The sequence below is a fragment of the Bos indicus genome, chromosome 22 (genome assembly GCF_029378745.1).
Source record: "Bos indicus isolate NIAB-ARS_2022 breed Sahiwal x Tharparkar chromosome 22, NIAB-ARS_B.indTharparkar_mat_pri_1.0, whole genome shotgun sequence".
Classification (NCBI taxonomy): Eukaryota; Metazoa; Chordata; class Mammalia; order Artiodactyla; family Bovidae; genus Bos; species Bos indicus.
Window position 1 is genome coordinate 57,564,613 of NC_091781.1, and position 20,364 is coordinate 57,584,976.

The 20,364-nt window shown below is 43.3% G+C and overlaps 1 protein-coding gene across 1 annotated transcript in view; it reads right to left on the reverse strand.

Moving 5' to 3' along the window:
• Positions 1-20,244, reverse strand: part of CCDC174 (coiled-coil domain containing 174) — a 30,562-nt gene extending 10,318 nt beyond the window's left edge. Inside the window, exons 1-10 of the mRNA XM_019984980.2 lie at positions 20,114-20,244; positions 17,245-17,349; positions 16,589-16,689; positions 11,457-11,515; positions 9,122-9,299; positions 4,517-4,612; positions 3,406-3,548; positions 2,822-2,916; positions 2,153-2,285; positions 428-580 (exon numbers count right to left, since the gene is read on the reverse strand). Coding sequence (XP_019840539.2) covers positions 428-580; positions 2,153-2,285; positions 2,822-2,916; positions 3,406-3,548; positions 4,517-4,612; positions 9,122-9,299; positions 11,457-11,515; positions 16,589-16,689; positions 17,245-17,349; positions 20,114-20,155 — 1,105 coding nt within the window. The 5' untranslated portion in view covers positions 20,156-20,244. The remainder of the gene's footprint in view (positions 1-427; positions 581-2,152; positions 2,286-2,821; positions 2,917-3,405; positions 3,549-4,516; positions 4,613-9,121; positions 9,300-11,456; positions 11,516-16,588; positions 16,690-17,244; positions 17,350-20,113) is intronic.
• Between the last annotated feature and the right edge of the window lie 120 nt (positions 20,245-20,364).

Sequence of the window (20,364 nt, forward strand, 5' to 3'; positions counted from 1 at the left end):
AAAAGAGACTGTTAAAAACACAGACTACATTAAAGCACCAAACTTTCCTAAGACTTTAAAAAAGAAATTGCGGACAAATACTATCCCGAAGCTGTAAAACCACAAAAGGGCAGCAGGAATTTCCGACACCTGCCCTCAAGTGCGTCTTTAAAATTCCTCATCCTTTAGGCACGATGCCTTGCAGACCCTGGTCTTCTATGTCACACTTTCTAGTGCTCCTGGTTATTGAGAAGAAACAAGCTCAAGGACCTAGAGAATCCTTTAAGCTTCCCAGGACCACTAAGACTCACCAGAATCACAGTCTGCTCGGGAGAACGGACCCCTCACCTTTCTTCTGTCCCACTCAAGGACATGTGGCACCCCGGGCCTGATATCCTTCCCCTCCTGAACCAGAATCACAGTCTGCTCGGGAGAACCGACCCCTCACCTTTTCCTCTGTCCCACTCGCGGACGTGCGGCACCCCGGGTCTGGTATCTTTCCTCTCCTGAACGATGACTTCCACTTTGCTACTCTGGGCAGCTGTACGAGGAGCTGGCGTGACCTCTGGTTCTGGGGGCAAAGGCCCAATAACATCTCCATCTATTTTTGTAAAGGAAATAAGACTTCATTACAATAAAGCTTACAACTACTTTAAAAAGTTAAATAGAACATACTTATCCTGAGAGTACAAGCAATATCTGGTATTCACTGAGCACCTATTATATGCCGGGTTGTAGGCTAAGTACTTTGTACAAAGTAATTCACTTAGCTCTTTAACAACCCAAACAAACTCAGGATTGGTACTCCATTTTATCCCCATTTTACAGATAAGGAAAATTAACATCAGAAATGCTACAAAGGTAAATAGTGAAGAGCCGGGATTCAAACCCAGATTGGATGGATTTCAAAGTCTCTGTTTGACACTATGACACCCCACCTCCCCTGATCAACAATCGGAAGGACCAGAAACCCTTCAATTACTCAAAGAAAGACTCTCAGGCAAAGCAAGGATGATGAGAGAGCTGGAGCCTGATGACAGTCTGCAGGCTATTCTGGCCATATTTAAAAAAAAAAAAACAGTGTTTTAAAAAAACGCTGGTGGCACTTCACATCTTGTGGAAATGACATGTTCAGGAGTAGAGCAAAAACAGAGAAACAATACACAGATTTAACATGTCACGGGAAGACAGCATTTATACAAAACTAAATGGACCATCTTCCAATTTTTAAGTGTCTCAATCTCCTTTCAAAGCTAAACTGAAGTGAGTTCAGAATTTAAAAATGGCATGGGCTTATGTTAGAGCTGGAGAAGCTTCTATCCGCCCCACTGGGATGTAAGTGAGAAGGCTGTGTGTGAATCCCAAAGCACATTCCTAGAAAGGTAGCTGGTTCCTGCCCATTCTTCCCCCAGGCTGAATCATGAACAGGTCCTGGGGAGCTAGTGACCCTGCAGGTGACAGCAACCCTCTCGGGAACGGCAGAAGCAGTAAGACAGGAGGAAGCGGGAGAACAGGTGACCGTCTGGGGCAGAGCTACCACCTGCCCTGGACACCCCCCAGCGCTGCAATGTTAAACTCAAGAAGTAGACATCCAGCTGGTTTGAGCCAGTCTATGCAGTCTGTTGGGCAGTTCAGCCCAGACGACCGTTAACTCACACAGTGAGTGTGTCTGACCACAGCAATGAAGTGTTTCCAAGCATTGTAACAGACAGATGTGGTAAGCTGTCTCTACCCACATCTCTACCTTGGTACGCTGTCTCTACCCACATTTGTAAATTATTTACTACCTTTTTGTATGCATGTCTTCTTTAAAACACAGTTATAATAACCAACAAAAACTGCTGCCACAGCCAAAGAAAATAGGCCTAAAATATGTACATGCACAACTAAATTTTATCCTAAAATACCTTTTAAGCATTTTACCTCTAAGTCTCACTTACTGAACTGTGCTATTGTGTGAAGCAACAAAATGTACTGCTAACATCCTTGTCTACAACCTGATATTTTCTTGGGAGTGAAAACTGTTCCTGTTCCTGGATATACCTCTGAGGTGCACTGCTTGCTCAGAAAATAAAACTAGATGGTTGATTTCTGCACTGCCATTCCTACTACTGAGATGTCAATGGAACTAAAATATTTCCTTTTGAGATTTAGAAACACAACCATGATGTACCTCTGTTTTCTTCCCCTGCTCCATCTTCTTTTGATTTTTTCATCTTTTTCTGTCGGAGTTTGGCAAGTCTTGCTTCTAATATGGCTTTTCTCTTTTCCTTTATATTTTCTCGTTTTGTTCTCTGATCTGTTGTCTGAACAGGACAGAAAATTACAAAATGATTAGCCCCATTCACAATATTTCTGTTGAAAAGGATGAAATAATTTTATTCTAAAAATAAACTGACTTTTCTGCCACCTCTTAGAAGCCATCTGTTGAAATGTTCAAAATGAATATCCTTGTGTAAGTCCTCTTATATAAGCCCTTTGATATTTTATGAAGTTCAGTTCATAGAGCATCCTGGAACATTTTAGGAAACCAACCAATTCTGCCAATTCCTTAATCCCCCTCTAATAACTTTCCATTTTCTTACTCAGGCCCCTTTAAAAGTGCCATATTGGAAAGTAAATTTAAAAAACCAAAGTCACACAGGTTACTTTTGAACAACTATAATCTTAAAGTCTGAAACACCAAAATAATATGGCAATTATCTTTATGAAACCTGTCTGAATTCTGAATAGCTATGTACATTTCTAATTAATTTTACTAGATTTTTTTTTTTTTTACAGTATGATTCAATGAGAAACCCAACTGTTCAAATCCTTCGAGTCAACTGAGTTTAATCTGTACCTGTTCACGTAGCATTTCTAAGGTCTTCATCTGCTTGTTTCTCAACTCTTTATCTCGGGCAAAAGCAAAGTATCCAACACCAAGTTGCCGGGCCTCTGAAATAGGTAGAAATTACCCCAAAGATTAGATTTCCCTTCTCAGTGAATTAGATTTACGCCAAATTTCTAGCCAGGCCTCTGAAATAAGTAAAAATTACCCCAAAGATTAGATTTCCCTGCTCAGTGAATTAGATTCAGGACAAATTTCTACCAAAGCAGAAAGGAACACAGGGATGTCTTCCACACTTTTTTTTTAAGAAGCAGGTAAAAAACGTTAGAAGTTTCTTTCACTCTATTTGCCAAATGATAAACGCAACAAGTATTCATTAACTTTTTAGTCACAGGCTGTCTCCACTATTCTTGGGGCACACACTTGGATTAACAGACCCTTTGTTAGGTTAAAAAGTGAACAGTTATTTTCAACTCCAAAAGTAGAATTATTTATTTATACAGAAGAGCTACTTCTTTGTGAATATTTCCTTTCCCACCTGCCATTTAAATGTTCAAGAAAAAAAAATGACTTAAAAATCTGCCAGATGACTGTACCATTTTCACGGATGTCTTCATAATGTACGGGCCCCATTGGCCTTCTCAGGGCCTCCCTCTCTTCTTCCTCCCATTGCTGGCGCTGGAGCTCTTTTCTCATATCTTCAGACAGTAAGGTTTTCTCATTTGCAGGACTAACGAAACTAGGAGAATAGAGCAAAAATCATCTTAGGTACGAGCTGTAGCATAGCAATGCTTCGGTTCAGGCATTTGGGGTCATGGATGAGTAACTCTAGTTGTGAAGAGGACAGTTCCTTATGGAGGTTTCTGACTCATACTACCACTGGGAAACTGCAAAAAAACTATTTCTTCCTTTCTTTAATCCAAGCAGGCAGCTTGTTATATTAACATAATAAAATCTTGCCTCAGCACTCACACCTCTTTCCTTCCCAGCCTGGTCTTGGGCTGAATTGAAGGGGCAGGCCAGGCAGGGCGAGGAACTATGGGCCTTCAGTGGGGGCCTCCCGTGCAGGGTCTGGTGTCCCAGGCGGTGGCTCAGGGCTTCCCCACTTCCTTCCCTGTGCCAGGCCCAGGCCTACCTGGCATGGACTAGGTGGAGCTTCTCCCAACACTTTTCACACAATAGCTGCCCTTGGGAAGAAGGATTTTATTCTCTGTGATGTTTTTTACAAATCACCTCTTCAGGTGCCACAGAAAAAAATCTAGCCATACGTTCTTATTTCAAAATGCAAAAAGGTATAAAGAAAGACTAAGCCACCTCCCTCCCTGCCCCCACCTTGTCGGTCCATGACTGTATCTGCTGCGGGATAACCAAATCTATATTCTTAAATGCACTTTCTATGCAGTGGTTTGTTCATTTACTCTGGGCTCATTCTCCGTTACTATGTAGACATCCTCCCAAGTGAACAGACAGGCTCTAGCTCACCGCTTCGGTATGGGTGACCAACCACCCAAGTTGTTCTCTGAACGTGGGCTATGTGTGCATGTGCATGTAACCACAAAAAGTGCTTTCTGCAAACATTCTTACACATTAACAAATATTCTTACAACAGAGCCCCAAAGAAAATTAACTAAAAATAGCCTCGCTCACAAAACAATCCCTGTGTCTGCATGTCAAACCTGGGCAAAGCATTGTATGTCACACACTTACAGCCTCCCCTGAAGATTTTTATCCATTTCCAGCAGATCTGGCAAATCCTTTCTCATACAGCGCCGGGATCGCCCTAAAGAATCCACATAATCCACCCTGAAATCAAAGTGAAAAGACATGAAAAACTGTACATAACATACAGTTCCCTAAGATAAGGAGTTGGTGCACAATGAGAAGTTAATACAGGCTCCATCACAAACCCATCACCAAGGGCTTCCTCGGTAACTCAAACTGTAAATAATCTGCCTGCAATGCGGGAGACCCACATTCAATCCATGGGTTGGGAAAAACCCCTGGAGAAGGGCATGGCAACCCACTCCAGTATTCTTGCCTGGAGAATTCCATGGACAGAGGAGCCTGGCGGCTACAGTCCATAGGCTCACAAAGAGTCGGACACGACTGAGCAACTAACACACATCACCAAGAAAAACCCTCAACCTGAGGCTGGTGGTTGACCACCACCATTGGTAGAAACATGCTCTTCAAACTTAAAAGTTGACACACAATAGGTTCATTGCACCCTTGATTAAATCTTAGTTTTAAAAACTGTAGAAAATGATTGATCATGTGTATCTCCGATCTCAAAGATAAAACTCCACACAGACCCCAGCTGCAGTATCTCAGAAATTACTTTAACCTGGTTTACACATTTGCAAGGAGATCCAACCAGTCCATCCTAAAAGAGATCAGTCCTGGGTGTTCAATGGAAGGACGGATGTTGAAGCTGAAACTCCCAATCCTTTGGCCACCTGATGTGAAGAGCTGACTCACTGGAAAAGACCCTGATGCTGGGAAAGATTGAAGGTGGAAGGAGAAGGGGACGACAGAGGATGAGACGGTTGGATGGCATCACTGATTGAATGGACATGAGTTTGGGTAAACTCCGGGAGTTGGTGATGGACAGGGAGGCCTGGCGTGCTGCAGTTTGTGGGGTCGCAGAGAGTCAGACACGACTGAGCGACTGAACTGAATACATTTTCAAACATTCTCTCAGCATCATAATAACTATGCTCTGTACCAGATCTCCTCACCTCCTCACAGTCTTCCCAAATTTGATGGTTTTTGTTTCCTTTGTTTCTTCTAACTGATACAATTCTTCCCAGTGGATTAAAAATTTAATAAAAATATAGAAGAAAGCGAAGAAGAACTAAAGAGCTTCTTGATGAAAGTGAAAGAGGAGAATGAAAAAGTTGGCTTAAAACTCAACGTTCAGAAAACTAAGATCATGGCACCCGGTCCCATCACTTCATGGTAAATAGATGGGGTAACAATAGATGGGGAAACAGTGACAGACTTTAATTTCTTGGGCTCCAAAATGACTGCAAATGGTGACTGCAGCCATGAAATTAAAAGAAACTTGCTCCTTGGAAGAAAAGCTACGACCAGCCTAGACAGCGTATTAAAAAGCAGAGACATTACTTTGCTGACAAAGGTCTGTCTAGTCAAGGATATGGTTTTTCCAGTAGTCATGTATGGATGTGAGAGTTGGACTATAAAGAAAGCTGGGAGCTGAAGAACTGATGCTTTTGAACTGTGGTGTTGGAGAAGACTTGAGAGTCTCTTAGACTGCAAGGTGATCCAACCAGTCCATTCTAAAGATCAGTCCTGAATATCCACTGGAAGGACCAATGTTGAAGCTGAAACTCCAGTACTTTGCCACCTGATGCGAAGAACTAACTCATTGGAGAAGACCCTGATGCTGGGCACAATCGAGGGCAAGAGGAGAAAGGGACGACAGAGGATGAGATGGTTGAATGGTATCAACGACTCAATGGACATGAGTTTGAATAAACTCTGGGAGTTGGTGATGGACAGGGAGGCCTGGCGTGCTGCAGTTCATGGGGTCGCAAAGAGTTGGACACGACTAAACTGAACCAAATAGAAGTATTCTGAAAGACTCTTTAACAAGGAGGAAGCCAAGGCAACACACATTTTGTACTGCAAGAGCACCTCAACAGTGGGCCAGTCTGTTATCTTTTACCATTGTTCTTCTTTCCTCAGTTCAGTCCAGTCGCTCAGTCGTGTCCGACTCTTTGCGACCCCATGAATAGCAGCACGCCAGGCCTCCCTGTCCATCACCAACTCCCGGAGTTCACTCAGACTCACGTCCATTGAGTCAGTGATGCCATCCAGCCATCTCATCCTCTGTCGTCCCCTTCTCCTCCTGCCCCCAATCCCTCCCAGCATCAGAATCTTTTCCAATGAGTCAACTCTTCGCATGCGGTGGCAAAGTACCCAAAGTTAAGTACCCTGTTTCATGCACCAGGCAGGGAAACCAGGCGGCCAGCAAGGCCAGTGAAGTACTCCAGTGCCCACCACAGGAAATGAGGGCAGGTGTTCATGGATAGCATTTCATTTGCATCATGATGCAAAAGATTTTTATGTTTTGAATTACAGGTATTCTGCCCCAGACCCTTCGGCAGGAGGCTAAAAGCACAGCAGGGCCAGCACTGCTGCTGGACCAGCCCAAGGTCAGATTCCCACGCGTGTGGCTTGTGGTTTTGTGAGTCTTTTCTTTCCAGCTGAACACGCCAAGTGCAACTGTCAGCCTGTGATTTAAAAGGTGAGCTTGGGAATCCACAACTACAGTCCTAAAGCTGATGGCCACAGAAATAGAACCTCCAACAGCAACAAGCTGTTTCTCCCTTTTCTTCTTTTCCTTCAATGAATGGAGAACCAAAACCACCTAACCAGATGGTCTGAGTAATTATTTACAGTATTTTTGTGGCAAGATTTTCCACCACCTGGAACTTAACCGCAAAAGGATTTTACAAGCAGTTACAATTCTGGAACCTAATTTAGAAACAAAAAAAAGTGTGAGAACTGCTTTCAGTACATCTTCCTTCACCCTGTGGGGCACGTGACACCTTCAACTGCCCTTCAAGGTCTTCAAATCGGTAACAAATTGGTTGTAATCATAGAGGCATTAATAAGGGGGGGAGACATTGATTTCAAAGGAGACGAGATTTCTGCTATGAAAAGCAATCATAAGCTATTCTGTCTCTGGAAAAGGCCTCCAAAACATACAGATCTCGTTGAAACAGAAGTGGCAGGACAGCAGCCAGCAACAAAAACCAACACGCAAGCTCTCAGGGGAACAATCACCCGAGGCCAAGGGGAACACAGGAGGGCTCAGTCATGCCCTCTCCACAGGGTGCTGGGGAGTTAGGGCACAGACCTTGAAACGCTCCTAACAAGAGCAGGCAGGATCTGAAAAGTAGCAGAAGTCTGACTCAATCCTTTTCTGGTAATGAGGCCAGTTATGTGTCAATACAGGCTTCTCAGGTCACTCAGTGGTAAAGAATCCAGCTGCCAGTGCAGGAGATGCAGGAGATGCGGGTTCAAGTTTTGGGCTGGGAAGATCCCTGGAGGAGAAAATGACAACCCACTCCAGTATTCTTGCCTGGAAAATTCCATGGATAGAGTCTGGCGGGCTACAGTTCATGGGGTTACAAAGAGTCAGACACAACTTAGCGACTAAACAAGGAGACCCAAAGGAGCAGGAGGTGTGTTTAAGTGCTATCAGAGTCCAGACGAGGGAGAGACCATTTAGACTAGAAATGCTGAAGAGAAGTATAACGAAAGGGACGGCACCACACTCGCTCCTCTGTGACTGCTACAGTGAGCGCACAGCCACTAAGGCCACCTCAGATGGAAGTGGTTTACAAGGTTGGTAAGAAGACCCTGCTGCAGCATGAAGATGCACGTTCTCTGTGTTCCCGAGCAGCGGGGACCGCTCTCTTCACTCATAAGACTCCTTCCCGTGGGGGAAACGGCTGACAAAAGATCAACAGGTCCTGCTGACAACCCTAAGCAGTTCCTAACAAACATTCCCATGATGTGGACATCTGAGCCTTCAGCGGGGACGGGTGGGCTCCACACCGGCAGGAAGGGTCAGGCAGGGTTACTCCCAGGAACACAGCATCAGTGCACCTGCACACAATCACAAGCCCTTCTGAACAAGTTTCTAAACAACGTCTTAGGTACAGAAAAATCACCATGGCATTTCCTCTGCAGTCTCTTTGTAAAGAAAAGACTGGTTTGGTTTCTCCATCATTCACCTACTAGGCATCACCATCCCTGTTTTGCAGACGAGGAAACTGAAGCCAAGAGAGGGTAGGAACCTGATCACAACTGTACCACCAGTGAAAGGCAGAGCCCGTGCTGTCCAGACACAGGTCCGTGATACCCTAAACCATACTGGCAGAAAATGCCACAGCCAGGGTAAGGCTCACCAGATCAGTTCTGCCAGCCCGTTTTCACTGGAAACAGAGCTCATGCTATCTACATGATGATGCCTGAATAAGGACCTGGGTAAGGTAGCAGGGTGGGTAGAAAGGAACATTTTTTTGCCTAAACAACTCTTCCACATCAATGAAACGGGAAAGAACGCCTCCACGCCTGGCACGTGGCAGGAACACAGTCTATCTGTAATTATTTTAAGTAGCAGCTACTACGTCTACATCTATAAATGCAATCCTACTTACAGTGGAGTCTCTAAAGACTAGAGAGAAATGGCTTGGTAATAGCAAAATAATATGGCTCTCAAAAAGTAAACCCAAGTCTGACAACATTAACATGACCAAATGGCATAATATCACCAACCATTCTTCACTAGGATCCTGGGGCGGAGGAATATCTTTTTCAGAAAGAGCTCCCTCATCATCGTCTCTTTCTTCAGTCTTTCTGTAACCTCTACTGGCGCCAATCGCTTCCATTTCTTTCTGTTTGTCTATCATCTTCTGTGTGAAATCCACAAGGTACATATCCTCCACTTCTTCATCTAGGACACAAAAATCAATTTTCAGATACATGGAACTGAATGAAACAGTCACAGTCACCACTGGGCAGCTACACCCCCTGACAGTTCACCAGTCGAGGTCTCCACCTGCCCTCTAAAAGCTCAAAAGGCACAGAGCCTCCTGAGGGCTTGACAGAGAAGCTGTAGACAGGCCACTGGACACACATACCACATAAAAAAAACCTTTAAAAGCCTGCAGTTTTCTGTTGCCTCATCAGTAACAAGACTAGAAGATACAAGTGTCTTGACTTCAATAGACTCATCTAGCCAATCAGATAACACAGAGGCAGAACAGCATTGCTCAGTAAGCCTTTGTGACTCAGTGATTCCCCGTCTCTAACCACGTGGGTCGTATCCCATAACCCTGGGTATACTGCTGTGGAATGCCAAGTGTTTGAAGGGTCCTAACACAGGTAAAAGAAGTCATCTGAATTCTTTTCAATCCATGAACACCACCATCAGGTGAGGCCTGGGGCCAGGATCTGCAGGGCATACAGAAATGTCTAACGTGCCATCTATCTGCAGGCCTTATCTACTTGAGCTGAAACCTACACTGAAAGTTAAATAGTGACCCATGATTCTAATTTAACACAGGACAGCAGATGCATTCATGAACAATGTATGCATCAAGTTTCACTCTGCTGGATTTAAGCTCTAAGGAACAGAAGGTAGGTTCCGTACTACCAGGGGTTGATGTTATCTTCACTGTACAGTGGAAAATAACTGAGGCTCCAAAACTTGCCCAAACATGCTGGTCCAATAAGCCCATCAGGAGGTGGGCCTGCCAGTTTGGACAGAACCAAATCTCCATGCCCACACACTCCTTTGTCTTGATTCTATATTAACAATATAAGTAAAGTTTGAATCAAATGAAAAAAGACTATATTTTTAGCCACAAGAACACATAATTCAACTGTGAAAGAAATACATTTTCCCAGAGCTGAGTTAAATAAGACCACAAAACAGTGAGGCCTCCTGGCTGGCTGACACCTGCTGCTTCTTCAGGGGGAAGGCAGGGCCTCCCCCAGGGCCCTCAGCTTTGTGAGCATGCAGCCTGGCCCTGCTGGGCTCCCAGCACACAGGAACGTGGCTCTGCTGCCTGGGCAGCTGTGATAGGGTCCAGCCCCTCCTCTCCTGCTGCGCCCCCCGCCTGGCCCTCAGCCCCAGCCCTGCAAGTCAGCCCAGCCAGCTGTGGGCCTCTCCTCCCTCTGCTCTCTCCATTCCCCACTGCAGAAGCCCTTCTCCAGTTCTCCAAAATCTTTAAGACCCCCATCAGAGCCACCTTCTCCCTAAAGACTTCCACATATGCCTTTTAAAGGCAGTAAGAGATGCACTGCCTTGTAAAATCTCTTTCACTGTCGCTGAACTCTAGGTTGGGTTTCCTTTTTGTGAGGCAGGTATGAGGAGGGAGGATCTTTTAATTATTATCTTAGAAGCAACTATACCCAGCTTCCCAGGCAGCAGAGTGGTTAAGGCTCTGAGCTTCCACTGCAGAGGGTATAGGTTCGATCCCTGGTCGGGGAACTAAGATCCTGCATGCTATACAGCACAATAAAAAATGTTTTACTTTTTAAAAAATAAATTACAAAAGCAACTACAAGCACTTCAAAGAATAAAATTAAACACAGAGGGAAGAAAAACAGGGGAAAAGGAATGGTAACTCCAGTACTCTGATATAACCATAATTCCCCTCAGGTTGTTTTTCCTTAAACACGCCATAACTGTTTGTAATCATGGTCTATTTAGACCTTTTTCCCTAAACTTGTCTTCTTCTGTGCCATTTTCCTCCACTGATGATGCCTCCGTTGAGGGCAGAGGCAGAGAATCTGGCTAACACTGTACTGACTTGTCCCTCTACAGCGCCTTACAGGCCCAGCACCCACGGGGCAAATAAAAACTATCACTGATTTTCTTCTCTCTGTGCTGACAGGCAGGCCTTCCCCGGGAGCTCAGCTGGTAAAGAATACGCCGGCAATGCAGGAGACACCAGTTTGATTTCTGGGTTAGGAAGATGCTGACATAGAAAGTCAAATCTATTTAAGTTTCTCCCTATTCTCATAATTATTTTAATAAACACAAAAAAATACCACAGAGTTGTATTATTACAGAAAATAAAGACGCATAAATAATTATATTTACCTATAAAGTCTCCTTTAGTCATTTTTTCATATAATTTGGCCTTTTCTTCCAATTTCTCCCTAGGAGAAAAAAAAAAGACAAGTATAAAAATGGTCTTATCACTGCCACTCCTGGTAAAACTGCCCTCCCCAGCCTTACTGCTACAACCTGCCCAAGGGGCCCAGCCTGCTGACTAGAGCTGAGTCTCCACCCTTAGGGGACCCTCAGACCCAGCCAGGTCTGCTCTGCCAACTAATCATAAAGCCTGGCCCATGTTTCTTTCATTCAGGACTGTACCAAAGAACCAAAAACAATGCCTGGTGCATAGCAGATGTTGAGTCAGTATTTGAGGAATGAATACATGAAAGAATGAAGATTCTAATTTAATTTAAATGCCAAATGCAACAAATTAAATACCAAAAAAAGAGAGGTATCGAAACAAAAACATTTTCTGTTACGGATCACCAAATTCCACAGTAACTGTCTACCACTGGTTTTATACAAGGGTCCCTGGTCTCCCCTTGGCTAATTAGGTCTCTCTAAGGGAGGTAGAGACCAACCTCTTAGACGTCTGTTAAAAATATGATAATTCCTGTTTTATACAGAACATAGATAAATTATTCATGACAGATAGCTAATAAAAAACAAACATCAACCCTGGCATTTCAATTCAGCAGCCTCTCTGCTCATGTTAATTCTAGTGACATTTATTCTTTAGTGGCTAAGAGCTGACAATTCTTTTATTCTAGAAATACTTATGATGATAAAGAGCACCAAAGAAGTCATCTGAGCGTTTGCTTGTGAAGGATCGTACTTTATCATAGCAGAAAATTTCATTTCTAATGATGAGTATGATGTTAGCTAATAGGGCATAAGATGTTACGGAGAAACTCAAATGAACATTTAGGGCAATCCAATACAAAGCCATAGTAATCAAAATAGTATGGGACTGGCATAAAAACAGACACACAGACCAGCAGAATGGAAAGAGAGCCCAGAGATAAACCCACACACATGTGGTCAATTAATTTACAACAGAAGAGCCAAGAATACGCAATGGGGAAAGAGCTGTCTTGTGAATAAATGGTATTGGGAAAATTGGATAGCCACATGTATAACGATGACCCTAAAAAACTGTATTACACGTCTGAATTACAAATTCACAGTGGAGCCACAAAACTCCTGGAAGAAAACACAGGCAACACATTCCTGACATCAGTGCGGCAATGATTTTTCCAGATCTGACAACAAAAGGAAAGGCAACAAAAGCAAAAACAAACAAGAGGGACTATATCAAACTAAAAAGCTCCTGCAGAGCAAAGGAGACCATCACCAAAACGAAAAGGCAACCTGTTACTGAATGGGAGAAAATATTTGCAAATCCTATGTCTGCCATAGGCTTAATATCCAAAATAAAGAACTTAAAACTCAACACCAAGAAAACCAAACAGTGCGACTTTAAAAAACGACCTGAATAAACATCTTGTGAGAGACGTACAGATGGACAACAGGTACATGAAAAGGTGCTCAGCATCACTACTCATGAGGGGAACGGAGACTGAAACCACAGTGAGATGTGCCCTCACACCTGACAGAACAGCTGCTACAAAAAGATAAGGAAGAACCAGGGTCGGCTGGTGAGGATGTGGGGAAAGGAATCTTCATGCAGTGTAGGGGGGTTGTAAACTGGGGCAGCCACTAAGGAGAAAGAGTATGAGATTCCTCACAAAATAAACACAACTACCGCATGGGAAGTTCCCTGGTGATCCAGAGGTTAAGACTCTGAGCGTCCACTGCAAGGGCGTGGGTTCACCCTCGTATAAGTGGCTGTCCAGAGAACTAAGAGCCTGCATGCCACACAGTATGGCCAAAAAAAAAAAAAGTAAGTTAAGTTCGTAGATACGGTGAGCAGTTGCCAGAGGCAGCAGGAGGATGGGGAGGAAATGGATGAAATGGGTCAAAATGTACAAACTTCCAGTTATAAAGTATGTTAGGAATGAGGATACAACGTCCAGCATAATGACCACAGTTAATACTGTATTGCATACCTGAAGTCTGTTAAAAGAGTAGATCTCAAACGTTCCTAGTCAAGTAAGTGTTAGTCATTCAGTCGTGTCCGACTCATTGCTATCACCATCTGCAGTGATTTTGGAGCCCAAAAAAATAAAGTCTGACACTGTTTGCACTGTTTCCTGCCAGGCTCCTTGGTTCATGGGATTCTCCAGGCAAGAATACTAGAATGGGTTGCCATTCCCTTCTCCAGGGGATCTTCCTCACACAGGGATCGAACTGCGTGGTGATAGATGTTAGTTAATTATTAGATCTATACATCATGAGAAATGCTGGGCTGGAAGAAGCACAAGCTGGAATCAAGACTTCCGGGAGAAATATCAATAACCTCACATATGCAGATGACATCACCCTTATGGCAGAAAGTGAAGATGAACTCAAAAGCCTCTTGGTGAAAGTGAAAGACGAGAGTGAAAAAGTTGGCTTAAAGCTCAACATTCAGAAAACTAAGATCAGGGCATCTGGTCCTATCACTTCATGGGAAATAGATGAGGAAACAGTGCAAACAGTGTCAGACTTTATTTTTTTGGGCTCCAAAATCACTGCAGAGGGTGATAGCAGCCATGAAATTAAAAGACGCTTACTCCTTGGAAGGAAAGTTATGACCAACCTAGATAGCATATTCAAAAGCAGAGACAATACTTTGCCAACAAAGGTCCGTCTAGTCAAGGCTATGGTTTTTCCAGTGGTCATGTATGGATGTGAGAGTTGGACTGTGAAGAAAGCTGAGCACCGAAGAATTGATACTTTTGAACTGTGGTGTTGGAGAAGACTCTTGAGAGTCTCTTGGACAGCAAGGAGATCCAACCAGTCCATCCTAAAGGAGATCAGTCCTGGGTGTTCTTTGGAAGGAATGATGCTAAAGCTGAAACTCCAGTACTCTGGCCAACTCATGAGTAGAGCTGACTCATTGGAAAAGACCCTGATGCTGGGAGGGATTGGGGACAGGAGGAGAAGGGGAAGACAGGATGAGATGGCTGGATGGCATCACTGACTCGATGGACATGAGTTTGGGTAAACTCCGGGAGGTGGTGATAGACAGGGAGGCCTGGCGTGCTGCGATTCATGGGGTCGCAAAACGTCGGACATGACTGAGCAACTGAACTGAACTGAACTGACTGTGGTTACTCTGTTGTACATCTGAAACTAATACAGTGTTATGTTTCAATTACACCTTAATAAAATACACATATAAGGCATAAAAAAGTTACAGCATCTTTCAACAAAATTAAAATTCTCAGCATAAGGTAGAGTAGTGAGAAAAACGTCTCCGCAGTGAACATGTCTTTGAGTAAAGCCTCCAGCATGTTGGGGACAGGGCAAATGCTAAGAAAATAATCCCCAAATGGGCTAATATTCTGCCCTTTACTCTCAGACCCAGAGGAGCCAAGCAGTCTGAGCAACCACTATTTTCAACTGCCAACTTTTTATTATGCAATGGATCTAAACACACACATGGCAGTCACGTCAGAGATTAAAAGTTGGGATTCTGAATCCAGGGTGCTAGTGCAAACAAGGGAAGAACTCTTCTTTACAGAAGAACGCCAGCTAGTAAACAGAATGAAAAAATAATACACACGGAATGACAGATTTGGAAAAATTCTAATTTTGAAATCATCAGTGTAATAACTGACTCAGCGATGACACAATCATCACATGAAAACACACTGGTGAACACAATATTCATAGAGCCTCAGTTTCCCTCCTTAGATTATTATTAATTTCAAATGAGGAAGAGCATCTTATTAGTGGAAAACTACAGCAGATCTACCTTAACTGAGTGATCAAACTTATCATCACCAATAATGACTTAAGCTGACATCATGAACCTCCTGATGTGAGTCAACAGGAGGACATATCATCACCTAGATAGTCGAACAATCGTTGGTAATTAAGTCTGACTCTAATCAGACTGTGGGACACCGCAGAAACAATTGGCCTGGACCTTTCAAATGATGTCAATGGTGTAACAGACAACAAAAAGGCAAGGGAGAGACCTCCCTGGTGGCCCAGTGGTTGAGAATCCCCTGCCAATGGAGGGAGCACAGGTCCTGTCGCTGACCTGTGAACTAGGATCCCACATGCCACACGGCAAACAAGCCCGTGTGCCACAATTACTGAGTCCACGTGTAACTGGTGCAGCTTCCTGTGCCTAGAGCCCGTGCTCTACAGTAAGAGAGTCACCACAGTGAGAATCCCTCACACTACAACTGGAGAGCAGCCCCTACTCGCCAAAACTAGAGAAAGTCTGCATGCTGCAACAAAGACTCAGGGCAGCCACAATTACAGAAAAATGTAAACAGGCAAAGGAACTGTTTTCTATTCAAAGGGACTAAAGAGATATGACAACTACATGCAATGCGTACTGTTTAACTAAACGTTTTAAAAAACAATAAAGGACACATCTGTACTAGGATAACTGGTGAAATACGAATATGGACCATACGATACTACTTTATCAGTGGCAAATTTCTGGGATATGACAGCGGTATTGTGGTTTACGCAGGAAAATGTCCCTATTCCTGCATAACCACAGTACTGCTGCCATATCCCAGAAATATGCCACTGATAAAATAGTATCATATAGAAGATACACGCTGAAATATGTTTCTCTACACACACAAGAGAGGGAGGGGAAGAAAGAAAGCAAATTTTAAAAGATGTTAAGTAGTGAATTTAGGTGAAAAGTATTAGAATGTTCACTGTAGTCTTGTTTCAAATATTCTGCTGGTTGGAAGCTTTTCATATTGAACAGCTGGAAGGAAAATTCCATTTCTAATTACCAATAGCACACCACCTAGCAGCCCCACCACAACATAGGGAGCTTCTTAACCACTTGTGGATAATCTCAGTGCCTAACAGGGGCTCACAGGGGGACTGTTTCATCTTTTAAACTGAGGCTATGTCTTATCTTCTTATAAGATTATAAATATGTCTGCAAATTATATTATTTTCAGATAATAGAGTATCTGAAGGATAGAAGGATGATAAAAATTAAAATTGTAAATCAAATAAAGGTGAACTTTCACTTCTTTGCTCAGGGAGCCACAAAGTTAGCTCCATTTATTAGACAGTAACTTCACCTCGCTTTGTCCAAAGTCTTCTGTTCTTCAATCTTCTGTTCAGCATCCTTTTCAGCTCGATTAGAAACTCCTGCATTCTGTTTGCTCCAGATACTTGGTTTCTAGAGAAGAATTTAAAAAACACAGAACCACCAACTGACTTCAAAAAATCTCTACTTGTATATCAGAAAGGGGAAAAAAGATAATTAGATCTTGTGAATCAATGGAAATAACTGGACCTCTGACAGCCAACTTATGTCCTGCAAATAAACTATACATAGCAAAGCTGGAGCTGGGGGGGGGGTGGGGTGGGGGAGACCCTAAATTACATTTAAAAATTTCTTTATACAATTGCAATTACTTTTTTAAATCTCCTGAATGATTACAACCTGATTCAAGACTTTAATGAAAAATATGTAAGATTTAGTAATACAAATAATAGATACCATTACTTATAAAATTGGAAAAACACTCACATACTGAAGAATTAGAGCATTATACTGTGCTTTTGAATCTTACTAATTTCTATTTCAATATTTGAAATATTTTATGCAGATGTTCAAATACAAGACAAGGATTTATAGGTAGCAGATATCCTGGACACTTTCAAAAAACCTAATTATGGTTTAATTCCCCTATGTTTGGGGTCAATGGAGATAATTAGATTTTATTTTTACCTTGTTGGTTGGTTTTGGTTTTCCCAAAACTCCAGCATCTTTTAGAAGTTTTTCTTGTTTGAATTCTTCTTGTTTTCGGAAGAGTTCAGCCTTAAGGTCTACCAACTAGAATAAAGCAAATAAGCAAAAAAAAAAAAAAAAAAACCAACAATTAACTCTAATGAGTGATTGGATTTCTAAGTTTTTACAATTCTGAAAACAAGATCACAAGCTCTTATAAATGGACAAAAGTGGATATAAAATTAAATGTTTAAATGTAGAGTCTAGTACAAAATAAATCCCAGTCATATTTCATTCCAGCTCTGTGGTAAACATATTTAATTTTCAACACTTCAAGGCTTTACTCTGGGCCAAGAGAGTATGATAAGGCAAAGCAAATGAAATCTGCATCTTCTAGATTCAGATTCAACTAACATCATTAACCACTTTCTCTCTGACTGCCACTGTACTCGGCTTTTTCATGTAGTAAAAGTAAAAAAAAAAATTTTTTTAATTTCACTTAAACATCACAACCATTTATTATTTCTACAGGAAAATGTCTTTGATTGGCAACAATCTGAACCCTAGTATATGTCTGGCACTTAACAATGAACAGCAGAATACAAATGTGAATTAGACATACTCCTGCCTCAAAGAACCCACAATCTAGTAAGAAATGTAACTTACAACACCAGTCAGATGTAATACGTGACTTTAAGAGTGAAATTAAGTGGCATAAAAATTCAGATAAAGGAGTATTTCCTTTTGTCCAGAGTGATCAGAGATGGCTTTGAAATGAGCCTTAAAGGACAGGCAAGATTTCAACAGCCAGAAATAAAACAGACTGAATGAATTTTGTTTCAGCAAGTTTTGGAAACCACAAGTTTAGCTTGTGGTTAAGAACAAGAAAAGCCAGGGCAAAAGGAACAGGGGGCTTGGATCTATCATCACCATCTACTCTGCACAAAAGGGTATAATGGCAGTTTCCTTTTTAAAGATCGAAGTACAGCTGCTTATATAAAAAGGCATTTGTAAACTGAATACTTAAAAAGCCCTGCACTACAGACTTACTTTTAAAGGAAATCAAAATAACTGCATTCAGTGATTTCTATTTTGGAAGAAAGTATTTAAAAATAAGTTTGGCACAGATTTTAATAACGTCAAGGGCTGGTTTACCCCAGAACCTAATACTCTAAATTTTAAAAAACAAATTTAAAACTTAAGCTTTTTCTTTTAAGCCTTAACCACATCAAATTTCTAGTCGCACATCTTCCTACTATACTTTTGAATTTTAAAAGGACTGTCAGCTCCCAGATGGCATTCACATTATTATTACTAATTTTAACCCATCAGGAAAAAATAACTAATTTTATAGTTTTTTGGTTCCTAATCCTCAAACATTACGTGTGTGTGCTAAGTCACTTCAGTCATGTGAAACTCTTTGCAACCCCATGGACTGTAGCTCTCCAGGCTTCTCTGTCCATGGGATCCTCCAGGCAAGAGTACTGGAGTGGGTTCCCATCCCCTCCTCCAGGGGGTCTTCCCGATCCAAGGGTCGAACCCCCCATCTCTTCCGTCTCCTGCATTGGCAAGCAGGTTCCTTACCACTAGTGCGACCCGGGAAGCCCTCAAACATTATTAACTAGTACTGATTTTCAGTATGAGATGGGGGCAAGGGGCTCAAATATTGGGATATTTCCTTCATATCCCTTGCACCCCAACATTCTGCAGTAAATCCAAGATTAAGCCAAAGGTTAGGCAATTGGCTGATATACTGGGAAAGACAACTGCCATGGAGTCAACCAGGCTGAGTGAGCCCAGTTCTACCACTAAGAACTCTATGTGAGCTGGAGAAATCCACTTCATTTTCTGAGCCTCAGGGGCATTATCTATAAAGTGGGGATATTACTAGTGCCTGCTTCCTAATGCGCATATAAAGTGCTGGCACAAACAAGTACTGAGAACTGGTTTTCTTCCTCAGTTCAGCTCAGTCGCTCAGTCGCGTCCCACTCTTTGTGACCTCATGGACACCAGGCTTCCCTGTCCATCACCAACTCCCTGAGCTTGCTCAAATTCATGCCCATTGAGTCGGTGATGCCATCCAACCATCTCATCCTCTGTCATCCCCTTTTCCTCCTGCCTTCAATCTTTCCCAGCATCAGGGTCTTTTACAGTGACTCGGTTCTTCATCAGGTGGCCAAAGGATTCCAATGTCAGCTTCAGCATCAGTCCTTCCAATGAATATTCAGAACTTATTTCCTTTAGGATGAACTAGTTGGATCTCCTTGCAGTCCAAGGGACTCTCAAGAAGTAATTAAATTAACAAAAGTGCTTACATCCTGTTAGACCTTACAGCTCCCGGGCAGCGCATCCTACGGGGGTATTAACAACGGTTTAGCCGTCCTGCCGGGGGACGCTGGGCCTCTCGGACCCCGGGGAACAAGTCACACTCATGTTCCGGGGGGTGGGGGCACCGTGCTGGTCCCTGGGCTCAAGGGGAACGTGTGTGCACAGCTCGCAGAGGCCGGGGTCCCCCGCCGACAGTCACGGAGACGAGGCTGCCAAGGAGGCCTGGCCTGTCGTCGCGGAGGGGAGGCAGGGACAGTCCTAACCCGGAAAAGACACCAGGCTCAGGACGGCGTCTGAGGGGAGAGCCTGGGCCCGGCGCCCCGGCAGAGGGGAGACGCTAAACCCAGCGTTCTATTAGTGAGAAAGTGGGCCCGCCCCGGAAGAAAGCACGCTCCTCCTTTTTTCCCAGAGAAAAGCCAGGTCCGGGGTCCTCTCTGAGGAGAGATCAAGTCTGGGCCCCCGAGTGAAGAAACAAGCTAGGTCGAGATTCTTATCCTGCGGAGGCGAGGAGACGCGGAGCCCGTTCTATCCCCGTACTCACCGAGGACGCCGTGACGTCCAAAGGCTTCTTCCTCCTGTCCATATTCGCCCCGAAATGTCCCGAGGTGTACACCTCAAGGTGCCAGGACGGCCTCTTAAATCGCCTTCCGCTGGAACCGGAAGTCGCTTCGGGGGAGTGCTGTTATTTATGGCTCTGGCGCCATCTTGAGAAGGTCAGAGTGTAGCGAGTAATGTGTCCTTCTCCATTTTGAGACGGTCAGAGGGTACCGAGAAGTGAAGCAAATTGCTAAG